The 15802-nt window shown below is 39.3% G+C and overlaps 1 protein-coding gene across 3 annotated transcripts in view; it reads left to right on the top strand.

Annotated features, from left to right (window-relative positions):
• The window catches only part of LOC138178061 (zwei Ig domain protein zig-8), a 368687-nt gene that overhangs the window by 129227 nt on the left and 223658 nt on the right, over positions 1–15802 (top strand). For all 3 annotated transcript variants that reach the window (XM_069109482.1, XM_069109481.1, XM_069109480.1), the window contains one exon: positions 5905–6118. In XM_069109482.1, the coding sequence (XP_068965583.1) occupies positions 5905–6118 (214 nt within the window). The remainder of the gene's footprint in view (positions 1–5904; positions 6119–15802) is intronic.

Below are 15802 nucleotides of genomic sequence, written 5' to 3'. Positions count from 1 at the left end.
ATAGAAATAGCGGTTTCTTTTTGTGAAAAATTACGTAACGTCTCGTACGACACGCATAACGTATTCGGAAAAGTGGTGCAGTGGAACGCGTGGAAATTCCATACAATTCTTTTTTCTTTTTTTCTGGTTCGATCGGCACACGTGAGGCTACTACTCATTTCCAGAGACAGGTCTCGTCCCGCTTATAAGCGCGTCGATGATCGATACGATCGATTCGCTCCAATTTCAGCGAGAGTATCGAGTTTTATCGGATCTCTGTATCCTCCTTAGCCGATCGTTGGCTGGTCTGTCGAGTACGCGAGGTACGTTCACCTTTCCCGTCTATCTCGTATTTTAAACTGCTGATTCGACGAACGACGATTTATCTCGGACACTGCAGCGACAGGCAAACATTATTACGCCTTGTTATCGGGAGCTGCAGCACACTACGTGTCGCCGTCCTATCGTTCCACACTCTTTTCTTCTCTGTTGTTTCTTTCGCGTCTAATATCAACGATCCTCTTCTTTGCTTAGCGCGTCTTTGTTCAACAAGAGTGAAAACGAGACAGTCTTTGTCTCATTGCCGTCGTTGATTTATCTTGTGCTTTGTTTTTGTTAAGGTTTTATCTCGTAATAGAGGGAGAGAGAGAGAGAGGAAATGCGTGGATGAATGTCGAAAAATTATACCCACGAAAATCTGCTCTAGCCTGTTCTCGATCAGCTAAGCTCAAGTGCATTGGTCCCTTATCGCCGTATGTTTATAAATCGACACATGAAATGTATACACAAAAGTCGGCACGAACTTATGGGATGACCTAATAGAATAGAAAAATATATTTAAGCAAGTTTAAGTAGAAGTAGAATGTGTATGCTAGTCCAGATCTGCACGCTGGCAGCGTTACTTTACGAAAGAACTTTCAAGTCATGGGCCTAAAAATTACGGAAAACTGGCCTGTCTGTACCCCGTTGCATTATTTGTTCCTAGGAAACTATGAGGCTGAGAGGTCTTTCAAATCGATTTAGCGCTAAACGATACTCAATGGCTTCGAGAATTAAGAAAATTAAATTTTAGAAAAGATGTGGAGTTTCTCTTGAAGTGGAATCCACTTCAACAGTTTTTCAAGGAATCGTCGAGTTATTTTTTCGAAGAAAGCTTGTGCTGTACAGTTTAGTTTGTGTGAGATACGATGCGTTTCATTGCTATATATTTTGTATCGTTAGAAATGTGCTAAGCATAATATTCGAAATAATCCATCTTTAACACGTGGTATTTATATACAGGGTAGTTGGTAACTGGTGGTACAAGCGGAAAGGGGGCGATTCTACGCGAAAAAGGAAGTCGAAAATATAGAATAAAAATTTTTCGTTCGAGGCTTTGTTTTCGAGAAAATCGACTTTGAATTTTCGCTCGGTACGCCTGCACTTTATCGCGTCTCGTTATAACGGATCTCAATGTAGATCGTTGTCTCGATTGACGTTATTTTTAATTTTTAAAATTTTTAAATTTTTATTCTATATTTTCGACTTCTTTTTTCGCGTAGAATCACCCCCTTTCCGCTTGTACCACCTGTTACCAACCACCCTGTATATGAAATAATAAAAGAGAGGAACAAGTATGAAAGATACATTTTTACGTAAATAGTTCTTTATCTTTGAAGAATAATTCGAGACGATACAAGAAAGACGTTCTTCCAAACGTAGCTGATGTTCGAGAAACAATAAAATTTTTAATTTCCCTCTGGATATTATCCTAAAGTAAATTTGTTTTGCGTAAAATACGCCGATTATTTATTTATCGAGCAATGAAACGACAAGCCGATAATATGCACACGTATTCACATAACGATGACTTCAAGTAGACGGTCAATATTTTAATATTTTATTGAATCAGTGAAATAGTCAATGGATAAGTAGAATGTGGAGAATTAGGATCAGACGACACAGACTACTTTGTGAAACTGAAACTTCTTCTTCCGTTTATTATTTCAAAAAATTCGGTCTAATTAGCGCAATAACAATAAAGATTCTTCATCGATGAACAAAGTTGAAGCCTCTGGTTTCAAGTTCTGCCTCTGGTTTGAATGTAAGAAGGACTGTAATTACAGAGCGTCCAAATTTCCCTGAGAACAGGTGTTACGAGGCTTTTCAACAGTAAGAAATCACAAAGTAGTTTCAAAGTTTTTAACTTGATTAATTTTGATCGATCAAGTTTTCTCTTTCCTTGCTGCTCGCAACGAGATCGTAACATGCGAATTCGTTATTAATCGCGAACGTAATTATTCATATGTACAATACTCTTTACACGAAATATTTATTAAAATGAAGCGGCAAATCAATGCCAGCCGTTTTAACCATCTTTTTTCTTTGCAATTAACAAAAGTTAATTTCTTCGTACATTCGGTCTTAGCCTCGTTCAAAGACAGAAAAATTTAATGAGTATGAGAAGTATCTGTATTCACTCGTTACTGTCTTAATTAAAAGAGACCATTTTCTCCTTGTAGAACAGTTATAAAATATCATCGATTGAAAAAGGTGCATATCTAATTAATACGAAGGAATTAACGAATCTTTTAAAGAAAGTATGTCTTAATTAAGAAATGTCTCGCAAAGACGATAAAATTTACGTTTATTCGCTTGTTTTAAAATTATCTTTCCAAATAAAAATTACGTTCCTCGTGTTTCGAATGGTTGAGCGGTTACTTTTATTTCGTTACTTAGAAAACAGGCCACGTTTCTTCCAGTTTTGAAATAATAATTTCCAATCAATAGACAAAGTGAAAATAATTGAGCGACGCGTGACATCCGGCGCGATGAATTTTTTTGACTAGTTTCATTGCTTCGTGTTCAATGTTGCAATACGGAAGATAAATATTGATATTCGTAGATGCATTATTGATCTCGGATGCTTGCTCTATTTTTTCTTTTAATCAATCCAATATAAATTGAAACGAACAAAATATCGAGCTTTCACTTTCAAAGGCACGAACGTTACTACGAAAGAATACCAAGTAGTCTATGTCGTGTGATCGTGATCTGGTCTCATTCTACTCGTTCGATCTTGTATCGTTGGAATATCGATTCATTAAAAAATTGTAATAATATCGAAAGCCACGGCAATCCATCGCTTTACGAATTTATAAAAAGACACGAGTAGGACTTTTATATCGAATAATCGTTACAAGGAATCGACATTTTCCTTTCGGTTATAATTTCTGTATTGCTTTTAAATAATTTGTTTCATTTCCGAAGCTGTTTTAGTATCGATTTCTCTGTCGATCGTTGAATTAAAATCTCATAGATGTAGTTTCGCGAAGCTTCCGAATTGATTGCAGCGTTTCTCAATTGAATTGCAACGATAGAAAGGTTAACAGGTTGTGTCCCGTTATCGAAGCTTTCGATTCGCCCGTGAAACTTGCCGCGAATCCTCCTGTCTCTCCATGTTTCCCCGTTTACGATCAAAGTCTTGCCGCTTTATCAAGCGAACTTTTCACTTAGCGGGCTAAAGAATCGCAAAACAGAACATCGGATTTCAATTTAACAATTCCTCGCGAGTATTAATCGCCGCAGGGACAGAGCGTGTGAATAGAAATGGGAATAAACGCGCGTAGTTGGACAGCGAGTTTCCTAAGATGTAATTATTCACTGCTCAGCCTTTTATAATAATGACAAATGACCATAGGCGTCCGTTCAGGCTGTCCTTTGCGTCTCGAGCAGGCGAGGCCGGTGCAGCGTCTCGAAATCCCTTTCCCGGCTACCATGCCGCGCCTAACGATTCTTTAACTCCTTCGTATCAAACTGCGGAACACCGACTGCGAGCACTGTATTAAATTGTACCGACGGAATTTCCGCCAGACGTTTCGCTTGGGGCTCTCGAGTCCTCACAGCTGGCCCGCAGCTATAATGGATTAATTCTTGAACGATTTATAATGGATCATAGAAATACGAAGATTTTACGCTAAATGTCATACGCTTAGCTTCATATTTTAACAAACTCATATTTTACGAGCGTGTCACCGCGATGGTAGCCTGTGTACCGAATGTTACAAGTTCTGAAGAAACTAACGTTTGTTACCTGCGATATTTTAGGTGTTCCATCGAAACGTGATCCACAGGACTTAGATCATCGGCAACGATATAAGAAAATGCGCCGATAAATTTTACAATTTAAAATTCTAAAGGAACTAACGTCTATTGGTTGGGTTGATGTATCAGGTTGTCCGAGAAGTTTCTTTCGTTTCATAAGGCGATAATAGACGAGCAACGATTTTTGTTTTATCCATTTCGTTCTATTTCTATTATTATGTTCGTGCATAATTCGCTAATCTAATCTAAAATTAATATTATTTCCTTATAAAACGAAAGAAACTGTTCGGTCAACCTAATACCGTAAACCTTGTACCTAAAAGTAATCTTAGGCCCCAAACAGCGCTTTCCGAGGTAATTTCAATCGGTCGAGGCTCGGATCCATTTCATAAGGAGAGCCTTGAACTCTTTACGCGTTGCTCGGTTCGCGGTATCTAGAAGAAGATCGGCCTTATCTGCGCCTGGCTTTTAGATAAAATCTAGGACGCTTTGATATCGTGACACCCGGGGTTTCGTCAACGAAGTTTTCATTTCTCCGGGGTTTTACTGCGTACTTGCTGCCCTGTTTGCGACACCTTGCTCTCTTTGAGCCGCGTTGAAACCCGGCAAGGTGATTATTTCGGATGGCATGCATCAAGGGAAAGAAAGATCGGAGTAGCCAGCCGCCTACCGAGCAACGTGATATTTGAATTCGAATACACGCGGCGTGTTGCTACGTGGAAAGGACGTCCGATTTACATTAAATTTACATTGCTATAACTTGCTTTCGTGTTTGAGATTGATACGCCAGGCGAAATCTTTCTGCGTCTCTTCGGTGTAGAATCTCACAGGAATATACATTCATCCGACGTAGGTAGATTGGAAGAAAACGTCGATACACGTCGAAAACGAAGTTGGCAAACTCGTCGTTTTTATTAGAAAACTGGCGCGAAGCTTCTTTTCTTTCTTTCTTTCTTTGTTTATTCAGATTCCGAGAGACTGGATTTCGATGGTGTCGCGTCGAACGAGCAAGATCTTTATACGATTTTCTGGCCGTTGAGCGTTAATTAATTCTTTCATTCTTCCGTTCGGTTGCACGATTATGCAACTTCCAATTATGCAGATTTTATTCTGCGACGTAATCTTTCTTCGCGACAGGACAGAGATAATTGTTTTACGTAAGAAGCGCAAAGTGGAAGATTCGTGTTAGGCTCTTGCAATATGCAATCTCAATTCGCCATTTATTCCTTCGCGCGATATCTTATCGCCTGTCTATTGCTTCACATTATCAACGTCATTCGTAGTACCGATCGTAGTAATGGCACCTAACGCTGTCACGTTTAACGCTGTGTTGCATGTGTCAGGTAAAATTCGTGATAAAAACGGAAGAGCCGAGCAATAGCTTAACTCAACTGTCCTTTAATATTTTTATATGCCTTTATTCACCAAAGTGTTTAAGTACGATATTACAACGAAGTAGCGAAGTTACAAAGTATTAAAATAGTTGTTCAAATCGCGGCCAAGACTGGAGTTAGGTACCCAAGGCTAGTCTCGTGGTCGAATGCTCGCAGTTTTTATACGTTGAGTTTGTAGGAGTCGAGGGACAAGGAGAGGACATGTGCAAAGGTAAGGTCAAAGTCTAAAGGTTCATCGTCAGGTAGTGTGGAATGACGTGGATTTGGGTATTGTCGCTGTGACACATGCAACGTCGCTACGTTCAATGCTAATACCGAGAGCATCGATGCGTTTTTCGATCTCCGCACCGTAATATCGTCAAGTCCGACAAACCGAGTTAAAAGCCTCGAGACTCTCCTCTCGTTCTCCTCGATCGTCCTTTGAAAATTCCATCTTTTTCGATTTCAGGTGTCTTGGGTTCGCAGACGAGGCGACGAGCTGCACTTGCTCACGATCGGCTTGGACACGTACGCGAGCGACTCTAGGTTCTCGCTGGCCCTGGAGAAGCCGAATGATTGGCGGTTGCTTTTGCGTTCGGCTACCGAACGAGATGGCGGCGTGTACGAGTGTCAAGTCAGTGCTCATCCGCCATTAATCAGAACTGTCCATCTCACCGTGTCAGGTGAGTAAATGTGTCTTTGTACGCGCGTGTACGTATCTCTATCGCTGGCCCGTTAGTTGTCAGAGTCGAACAGCAATCGCGGCCTGCAATTTCTATCCGGCGAGGCCTCTGCTCTCTCGAATATATGTGCCCTTTGATCCGACGACTTCGGTGTCACCAATAAATCAACCACGGCACGCCACTGCTTATAGAGAGACAGCCATGCGATGGTTCTCTCGCTAATCAACCGTAACGAGAATTTGACGGCAATGCCGACGATTATCGGTTCAACGTTTTTCGTCGGTGATTTGAGATAATGGACGCTTGGCACCCTGTTTGCGTGACTCTAACACCTTCACCAAAACCTGAATTTCTACGACTTAAAATAGCGTTCTCTGCAGAACTAGCTTCTATTCTGGTCGTTTGTTAACGAGAATTTTAGTTTATGCAGACTTTTACTTCGAATTAGTTGGCTGTGATTTGTGTTTGAAATCGCGCGAGATTAATAGAGAGTTTGAAAGTTTGTTCGGAAAGATTGGTCGTTTGTTTCTGTATAGAATATTATTTTGCTGGGTGGTAGATATTCAAATTAAAAGTAAAAGTTGCAATTCAGGTCTACCTTCTATTCTTTTATTTCGAATCATTTATCAGCGTGAATTTGGGATTACGTAGACGGACTTTGAGTTAGTTCGCTGCTATTTAAGCTGATTTTCGTTTGGTAGTTCGAATCCTGTGTTTGGAATTACGAGAGATTAATCCTCGTTTGGTGAAGGCTGGATCTTCGTCGTCGCAAAAGTCGAACGTGTTATCGAGTTGTACGAAAAGCTTGGAACGGAAAAGGAAAGTTTCAAGGAACACCGTGTTCTTATAGAACTAGAATTTTGTGATGTATTAGCGTGTCGAAATTAAAAATAAAATTTCCTGTGTAGATTTGGATTCTATTCTGTTGTTTATTAAGATACAAGTAAATTGTGGAACGAGGGAATAAAAGACGAAGGTTTTAAACAGAATATTGGTTCGAGGATAGTATCGGTGGCGGTAGTTTATCGAATTAAGAACGAAATTTGAAATTTAAATTTTGATTTTAGGTTGGATTTAAAATTTAAATTCCAACGGGGGTTGAATCTTAATTTCGGATTTGGGAATTTTGAAGTCGATTAAAATGACTTTATAAGATGAGACTAGACGATGGTGTACGACGAAAAATCCAATTTCCCAATCCAATTAAAAAATAAACTAACGTTCAAAACCGTCAAAAATTGGACGCTCACACTCGTAACTATAATACATGTGAAATTGCTGTTAAATGCGTGTATCTTTGAAGCTACGACGGTGGCCAGAAGTTAGAAAGGGTGTTTCTTGATGAACGGAGTAAGCGATAAAGGGATGGAAACGGTTAAATATTAAACTACAACGTTTGAAGTGACCACGGGTTTGGTTATTACACGTGGCGGTTCTGCGGAATCGCTGTAATTTCAAACCGTATCGGGCAAATTATAATTCTCTCAAGTGCAGTTAAACGCAGCAACCTGAAATACCAACGGAGTCACTTTAAACTCGTACAGCTCGTTCCTAGGTATTACGGTTGCCGGGAGAATTGCGAATTTTCGACTGCAACGTGTTGCCAATTGAACCGTGAAAACAGTTTTTCGATTTTCTTCCAACTTGCGCGATATATACGTCGAGTAGTTTTGGAAAATCGACCAATAGTCGTCGATCGTTACGTCTTTTCTTTCTTCGGTCAGATTCAGTCAGATTCGTTCTAAGCGATTACTATCTAAAACTGCCATAAGTTCGGAATAACGAAATCGATATCGTAATTAACGTCGAACCGATCCTCTTTAAGCAACGTCTTCCAACTTAAAGAAAATTTTCAAAGAACGTTGCAGAAAAATTTAAGCAACCCTTTATTCGATTAAATAGAAAGTTTCACCACCGGAAGAGAATATTCATCGATAGCGGACGATCCTGTATTTTGGACGGTTAATGAGGAGCTCGTTGGAACCGCGAACAGTTGCATATTACGGTGTCTCTAGAGTTAATCTCGTTGAAGAGAGCAGGACAAAAAGCAAGCCCATTATTCTCTTAATCTAGCCTTGCAAAGTATCTCGGGAAAGTTAGCCTGGTAGATACATAATCCGCGGCGTTCTGCGGAACATTTTCGCTACACCATAAATCACGAAGGCTCGCGTCGTTAGGGTGGTCCTTGTCGTGGCATAATGGCGATCTTGCAGCTGTAACGATGTCCTCGTGCCACTCACGACTCACCGTGCATACACCCCTTAATTGGACCTCTGTCTCATCTTTGCGCCTGTATCCCCTTTGCCCATCCTCCGCGTTTATCTTCTTCGTCAATTTTTAAATACGATTCACCGAGAATATCCTTAAAAAGAAGACCTTTATTCTTTACAATATTTTGGTAATTCTTTTATATTAAATTTTCGCAAATTAAATTAAATTAAATTACGTAATAGCACGAGATAAACGTTTGTCCCTGTTGTGGTTATTCGATGTGTAAACAGAGAAAACTCGTGGATAAATTGTAAGGCAGAAAATATATTTAAATAGAAGTGTAATTATAAGTAAGAATACAATTTCAGCTGGTCCAGATCCGCACGCTAGCTGTGTTACCCAATAACTGAAAACCCCGCAGCCAACGTCGCCTGTCTACTGTTTATGGTCTGACTTCGTCGCAGTCATTTGTCTACGCGCTGTCGATGGCTTCGGTGCTTGAGAAAACTAAAAAGACCAGATGTAGAGTTTTCTTAGAAGTGGTGACCACTTCAACAGTCCCGTTGGCATTGAGTCAATCGCTTTAATCATTCTTTCGCATAAATAAATCTGCGTTTCTCGTTGACGTTCGTTTCGTTGCATTTCATTAGAAAAATGATCTCTGTCGTTGCGTTTCCAGAAACTTCTACGATTTAATTCAATCTGTTGCAACCACGAGATGCACGACTGCCGTTAGATAAAAATTGACGCCTGGGGTGTGATCCGTCGTACGGAATTTAAATATGTATGAAGCTGTGACAAAACGGAAGCAAGTTGGACGGCAAACGAATACAAACGCGCTTAGCTGTCGGGAAAGTAGATAGTTGGTGGTGAATCCAGCGGCGCGTGTCATAAAATGTCGGTTTACGATGTCAACAACTGAAAAGCGTTCGGTTCGACGGTGCTACGGAAGCTTTCGCTACGAGTCGTACGTTAAATTTCACGTTTTCGTGCTTATTATTCCTTGCCGGGCTTATTATTCCTTGAACCAGTTCCCTTCCCGTTTTCTTGGATTTCCTATGCAGCTAAAGAAATGACCGAAGTGCGAAGTTACTTTCCACGCGATTTTTTCTTCAAATTCGTTCGAAGAAAGTAAAAATGTTAATTGACGTTTTAATCGACGATATTGGTCGTTGTACGAATGCAACTTCGTGACCGGTTGATCATTTGCTCGATGATTTAAATTACCTAGGTAGTTACTAGGTCGAGATACGAATGATCACATCTTCTATGAAACTAAAAATCGTTTTAGTTTGAACGGGAGTACGTGTACATAGAACTACGGTCAGCCACAAAACTCTTAAAATTAAGTCCATCTCTTGAATATATGAATTTTGTGTGCTACACTAGATTAGCCGCGTAGTAGTGATACACATATATGGGTATGAGTGTGTGGAAATATGTGCGTGCACAGCATCTCGTAAAGCAGATGAATGCAACTGTTCCGCGAGTAGCGTGGTATAGAAGATGGAGGGACAAAGAGAGTGCTGAGACGCGTGCAAATGTGTATCGACGAAGATCTTGCGAATCACATGTTAAATAAATCTGCAACTATTTCGATGTCAATTCCAAGTGTAATCTAAGTGTTCCTATACATTTATTTCGACGATTAAGACTCGCAATTCTCGACAAAAACGTTAGCTTCGCGAATCTTTTTAGCGCGTTAAGATACATACTGTTAAAATGTAATACAATTTATTCGTTCTGACCCGCGTACTGAGACAAAAGAAAAGATTATAAAATACAACGTTACAAGTATGAATTACAGCTGTGTTATATCTACGTGAAATAAAAATGGTAGGATCGATATTGTATCGACATCTCCTCGTGTAAGCATAAATAATGTCTTTTTATCAATTTCACGTTGACAAAATTTAAGTTTCGTAAAGTTTCTGACGTGGATTTATCCCACAATTTTTGTGAGCCGAGTGTCCGAATTGGTCTGATTCATTTTCGAAATACATCGATGACAATTGTATCGGCGTGTAAGTATAAATAACACAGTGACAAACCGCGATTCTACTTTCTTTGATAAGTCGGATGTACAAAATTCGATAGGCGCTCGTAGGTTCTCGCGACTGATCGTAGATATCGAGTGGAATCTCTGTCATGAAACGATTCGAGGTCTCTTAAATAAAATGTTACTATCGAGAAATCTCGTTGAACTTTTTCATGGCACGTGCTGCGAAAGTGGCAGGTGTATTTGAAAAAAAGGAGGTGAAAGAGTACGACGAATCGACGTAACTCGAGCTGGCACGGGTTTAACCGTAGCTGCGTGTTTTCATAAAAACAGCTATTTACTTTGCCGCATTGGAATACACGTGGTTGTTCATGGAAAAGCAATACGACACCTTTTGGGCACGTACGTGCAATTTTCAACGAGCGACACGGTCCGCGCGTGAAAGCGCACCCTTTGTCGGCTGGCTTTTCAAACAAATGCGCAAAGAGGGCCGTAGGGTTCGTTTCAAGTAGTTCACAGGCAACAGGAAAATCTACCTCCTTTTATTTTACCTTTTCCTGGATAACCATTCATAAAAGAGTCTCCTTTCTACGTGTCTTTCGTCGTACGCGATGTTCCTTAGAGGATCGTCTATATTTCGATACGCGATGCGAATGGAAACTCTGTAAATTTAATTTACTCAATGGCTATAGTAGATAACGTGTAAAAAAATGATCTCTGTAAAGACGAAATGTTGTAAAATTATCTGAGAACAAAATTGTTTCATCTCTTTTTTCAGATTAACTCTTTCGGTGGTTGATTTTGTTTAGTCTGTGCTTTGCGCCTTTCAATTTTTCACGAATGCATAAATATGTACAGTCTAATTACGAACGATAGAAACATATTAATTTTACAATTTTAAACGTCTTCCTGTAATTTTAATCTGCAAGAATTATGCGGCTAGCTTCAGGAACGAAGCGTAAGAAGTTAAACGGATTATGGGTGAGAGATATCTTCTTAGAATAGACTGTTTTATCTTGATTACTGGTGTCAGCCACTAAGTCGCAATTAGAAGTTACAAAAATACCGTAAAACACAGTTCTCATAATCCCCCTTTCGTAGAACAATTCCGCAGGTAGAAATAACGTTCGATTATTCTCTTGGCCCTTAGATTACTCAATTTTCTTAATAGCTGAGTTAGCATTAGTTAACCGTCGCGTGCAATTGCGCAACGATTTTGCCTTCTAATTTGAACCGATAAGATTTACCTGCGGACGAGTTTCCGCAGCGTTGCACTTCAAAAGGCGATTTGATTGACGTTCGCGACTACGTAATACGTAGTCGGATTAAGAAGTGACAAGTCAGATAAAGGTAACGTGCCCGTGTTCCTATCTCGCTGCTTTTATTTCCTCAAAGATTTTCCTATCTTTGATCAACGCGTTTTTTTTCCTCCTCTATTTCTGCGTTAGTTTCCAACCGAACATGTACAGATACGTCGTTGTTGGTATATCTTTTCCCATACATGAATCTAGATAGCCTCCAAGCTATTTCGTTTTTATTCGATTTATGTTTGTTTCGGGAAAAGAATGATTCACGCAGTCGGATAACGTGATAAATTGACGGCTGGTTTTGCGAAATATCCTTCGTGCTTTTGCCAGAGATGATTCCGTTAACGAAGGGAGACCGTTGAAAATAATGTCTATAATATCTTAGAAATGTCAATCGAATCGATATTAATCGTGTCACAGCGTAACGCCAGAGTATCTCGGTCAAATCCTTAAATATTAATTCATTTCCTGTGCAGAATTGAAAATAGATATCTTTCACATCTCTCTGAAAATATCTTGAAATTCGGATCGCGAGAGATCTTAACGACGAAGATACTGTGCCTTCTTTCGAATTCTTCGATTCCACTGTCAATCGAACGAACGAACGACTTTTAAAAACATGCTCATGCGCAAGTACGCATATTAGTAACTGTCTCTCTATTTTATTTTTAAAGCTAAGGACTATTTTAACGATAGGAAGGTACGACTGAATAAGAAACGAACCAGTGCCTGGGCTTAAAGGCACGCGGGAATGTAAAAGGATCGAAAAGGTCTTTTGTAAAAGAATAATTCGCATCACTTCGAAGGAAGTTAGCGTCGATCTACTCGCGTAATGTAACGTCGTTTCATGAATGATCGAGCATGTTTGAAAATAGCCAGCGACGAGATTCGGAATCAGATGCAAGCATCCGCAACGCGGTCACCAATACCTAGCAGATTGGCGTCCGGTCTTCCATGAACAAGGACTTTGAGGTATCTGCTATTGAAAGTCAAAGAGCGTGCAAGAACATTTCCCGTGATGTGCAACTTCGAACAGCCATAACTTCGAAAGGGAAGCGTTCGTAGATATACGTACATTCATGCGATATTTGTTTCATTCGGACAGCCCGGTGAAACATACTCGAGAAATTTGCTTCAATGTTCCAGACATACTGCACACTGATCTAACGTAAACATCTGACGTACGTGCAATTTGAATATTAGACGTCGTTACGTTATTTCCAGATTTCGTCTTTTCTTCCGTCTTTACGTCCAATTCAATCAACTTCTTTCGTATATTTTATTTTATTTATATTCTACCGGAAAGATTTTTCGGAATATTTAACATTAGAAATACCACACTAGTCAAATTGGCTGGTTTTACAATTTTATTTTAAAATTCCTACTTCGTATTATATTTTTGTTCCGCAATGATGTAATGACTTTCGCAACGATAACTAAAAGAATAAAATAATGAATTTTATTTTGTTTTTTATGTATTCAAACTGAAAATAATTTTGTATCAAGGCTACTTATACCAATACGAGTCGAAATGACTGGTACTTGTCAAAGTATAAAAGGTCCTGCGATCTATTTATGGAACCCCGATTAACCAGTTTCCTCGTTTTCTACAACTCGCCACACGTTTTTCAAATTTTTACCGCGTATCGTTCGATATGACGATATCAGTTGTCAGGAAAATTCCGGATCGATCGTTAGATCTCTAGATGCTAACGCTAGAAATACCACATCAGTGAAAATGACTGGTTCTACAATTTTATAAACGTGTCAACCCTCGTTTAGGGATTATGGTCCCAGATGGATTAATAATACTAAAATTGTATTACATAACATGGAATTCCTTTTGTAAGAAAGTAATAAATCGATAAATATAAAAATATTCTATTACTAGGTACTTTTTATAGACCAGTCATTCTGACTGATCTTGCTAGATCTTTCGTGTTAACCCCTTAATCTACGATTTGCGTTTGGTTCGATCATATACTACGGGCTATGCCCGTAGTATTTACGTTTGATCCGATCATCGTACTACGAGCTATGCCCGTAATATTTACGTGTGGCCCGATCATCGTACTACGGGCTATGCCCGTAGTTGCAGGTTAAGGAGTTAACTATCGGTAGTTCTAGTGTTAAGAGTGCTATTTCGTAGATATTTTCGACGTTCGTATTTTTCCCGACGAGACTGTTGTCGTTTAAATCTTCCTTCGTGTGACCTGTGATCTTTCTTTCTTAAGTCAGATATCTGATATACAGGGTGGTTGGTAACTGGTGGTACAAGCGGAAAGAGGGTGATTCTACGCGAAAAAGAAGTCGAAAATATAGAATAAACATTTTTCGTTAGAGGCTTTGTTTTCGAGGAAATCGACTTTGAATTTTCGCTCGGTACGCGTGCACTTCATCGCGTCTCGTTATAACGGATCACACTGTAGATCGTTGTTTCGATTGAATGTAACGTCAGCAGCATATTTCGATTTCTTACAAAACAAACTACCGGAATTATTAGAAGATGTACCGCTGAGAACTAGAGGATGTTTAATTTTTCAACAAGACGGTGCACCACCACATTTTAGTCGTCGTGTGAGAGATTTTTTAAACCAACATTACCAAGGCTGGATTGGTCGTGCTGGAACAATAGCTTGGCCACCACGCTCTCCTGACTTAACTCCGCTTGACTTTTATTTATGGAGCCATATTAAATCAATTGTCTATTCTGAAAAAAACGCAAGTTGCGAGCAATTGAAAGAAAAGATCATTGTAGCCTTCCATACTTTAAAACGATCGAATACGTTAGAAAGTGTTCATAGAAATTTAATTAGAAGAGCAGAAGATGTGTTCGGCAGAATGGGCAACATTTTCAGCAATTTTTTTAATAATAAACTTTATGATTACTTCATATTATTTCATTATGTATTCCTAATTTTCCGTTACAGCAAAAGCAAACTTAAACTGCGATAATATCCGTCGAGACAACGATCTACAGTGTGATCCGTTATAACGAGACGCGATGAAGTGCACGCGTACCGAGCGAAGATTCAAAGTCGATTTTCTCGAAAACAAAGCCTCTAAGGAAAAATGTTTATTCTATATTTTCGACTTCTTTTTTCCCGTAGAATCACCCCCTTTCCGCTTGTACCACCAGTTACCAACCACCCTGTAAAATATTCTCTTATTTGAAATCGATGCTTGCAATAACAGTTTATCGTAAATGCTTGAAAATGTTAAGTTTCAAACGTTCACGAAGATTAGCTGACGTATTTGCGACCCTTGGAATTTCCATCGTGTTTTCATTAGTACGTGACGTTAGACAAAATGACGTTCCTTATAACGATCGCTCGACATTACGAGCAAGTATCTCATGATTCGTTGGGTTTGTCGTCGTAAATCGAAAAGTCGATCATTGCGACGAACCGTACCTCGTTCAACGTCGTTTTATCGCCACTCTCAGGTTCCACCAGTCGACTCATTGGGTCTCTAGTAGGCCGTTTATTCTATTAAGGCGCAATTATGCGTTGCAAGGGGGACGTTATTAACGTTCTTACTATGCGCTGATAGTCTTGCCGACTTAAGACTGTGACACAGATGTCATGCGAACTGAGAGAAGTTGTTTCGTCGATGTATGAAGAACAGTTCGAGCAGTTATGGAAGATGCTGATCGAACGAGAGTATCGTAGTGGAGTGGAACTTCACGAGGACAGGAATGGAAATTGTATTGTTTGTAGGTAGAACGATATCTATACGGAAATACATATTCTGTATCGATTATTCTGATATACAGCGTCGCTCAAAAATTAGTTTTTGAATTTTTACTTTATTTTGTCTGTTCAATTTGTACTCCTGAAAAATAAAGATATCCGTAGTGAACGATCATTTACGAAAAGAACGCTGAGAAATAATAACGCGAACATCTTGCATCGTTAGCTGACTAACAGATTCAAGTATCTTTAACGTGCCAATTTTCTTCAACCGTCTGACGCGTTTATAACTTTGTTGGTTCGTTTGTCAGAGCGTATTTGCTTGCCTTATAAATAATAACTAAATAAGTTATAATAAACATCAATAAGTAAGAATAATTCAAATGACATGTATCGCTTTTGGACTCGTTTCTAAATCAGAAACATCTGACAAATACGTTAGCTTTTACTGTCATAAATTCAAATAGAACTTCGT

This window comes from Bombus flavifrons, chromosome 3, assembly GCF_040668555.2.
Source record: "Bombus flavifrons isolate JBK064 chromosome 3, iyBomFlav1_principal, whole genome shotgun sequence".
Lineage (NCBI taxonomy): Eukaryota > Metazoa > Arthropoda > Insecta > Hymenoptera > Apidae > Bombus > Bombus flavifrons.
Note: the sequence above shows the minus strand (reverse complement) of the source record. Positions and strands in the feature narration are given on the sequence as shown.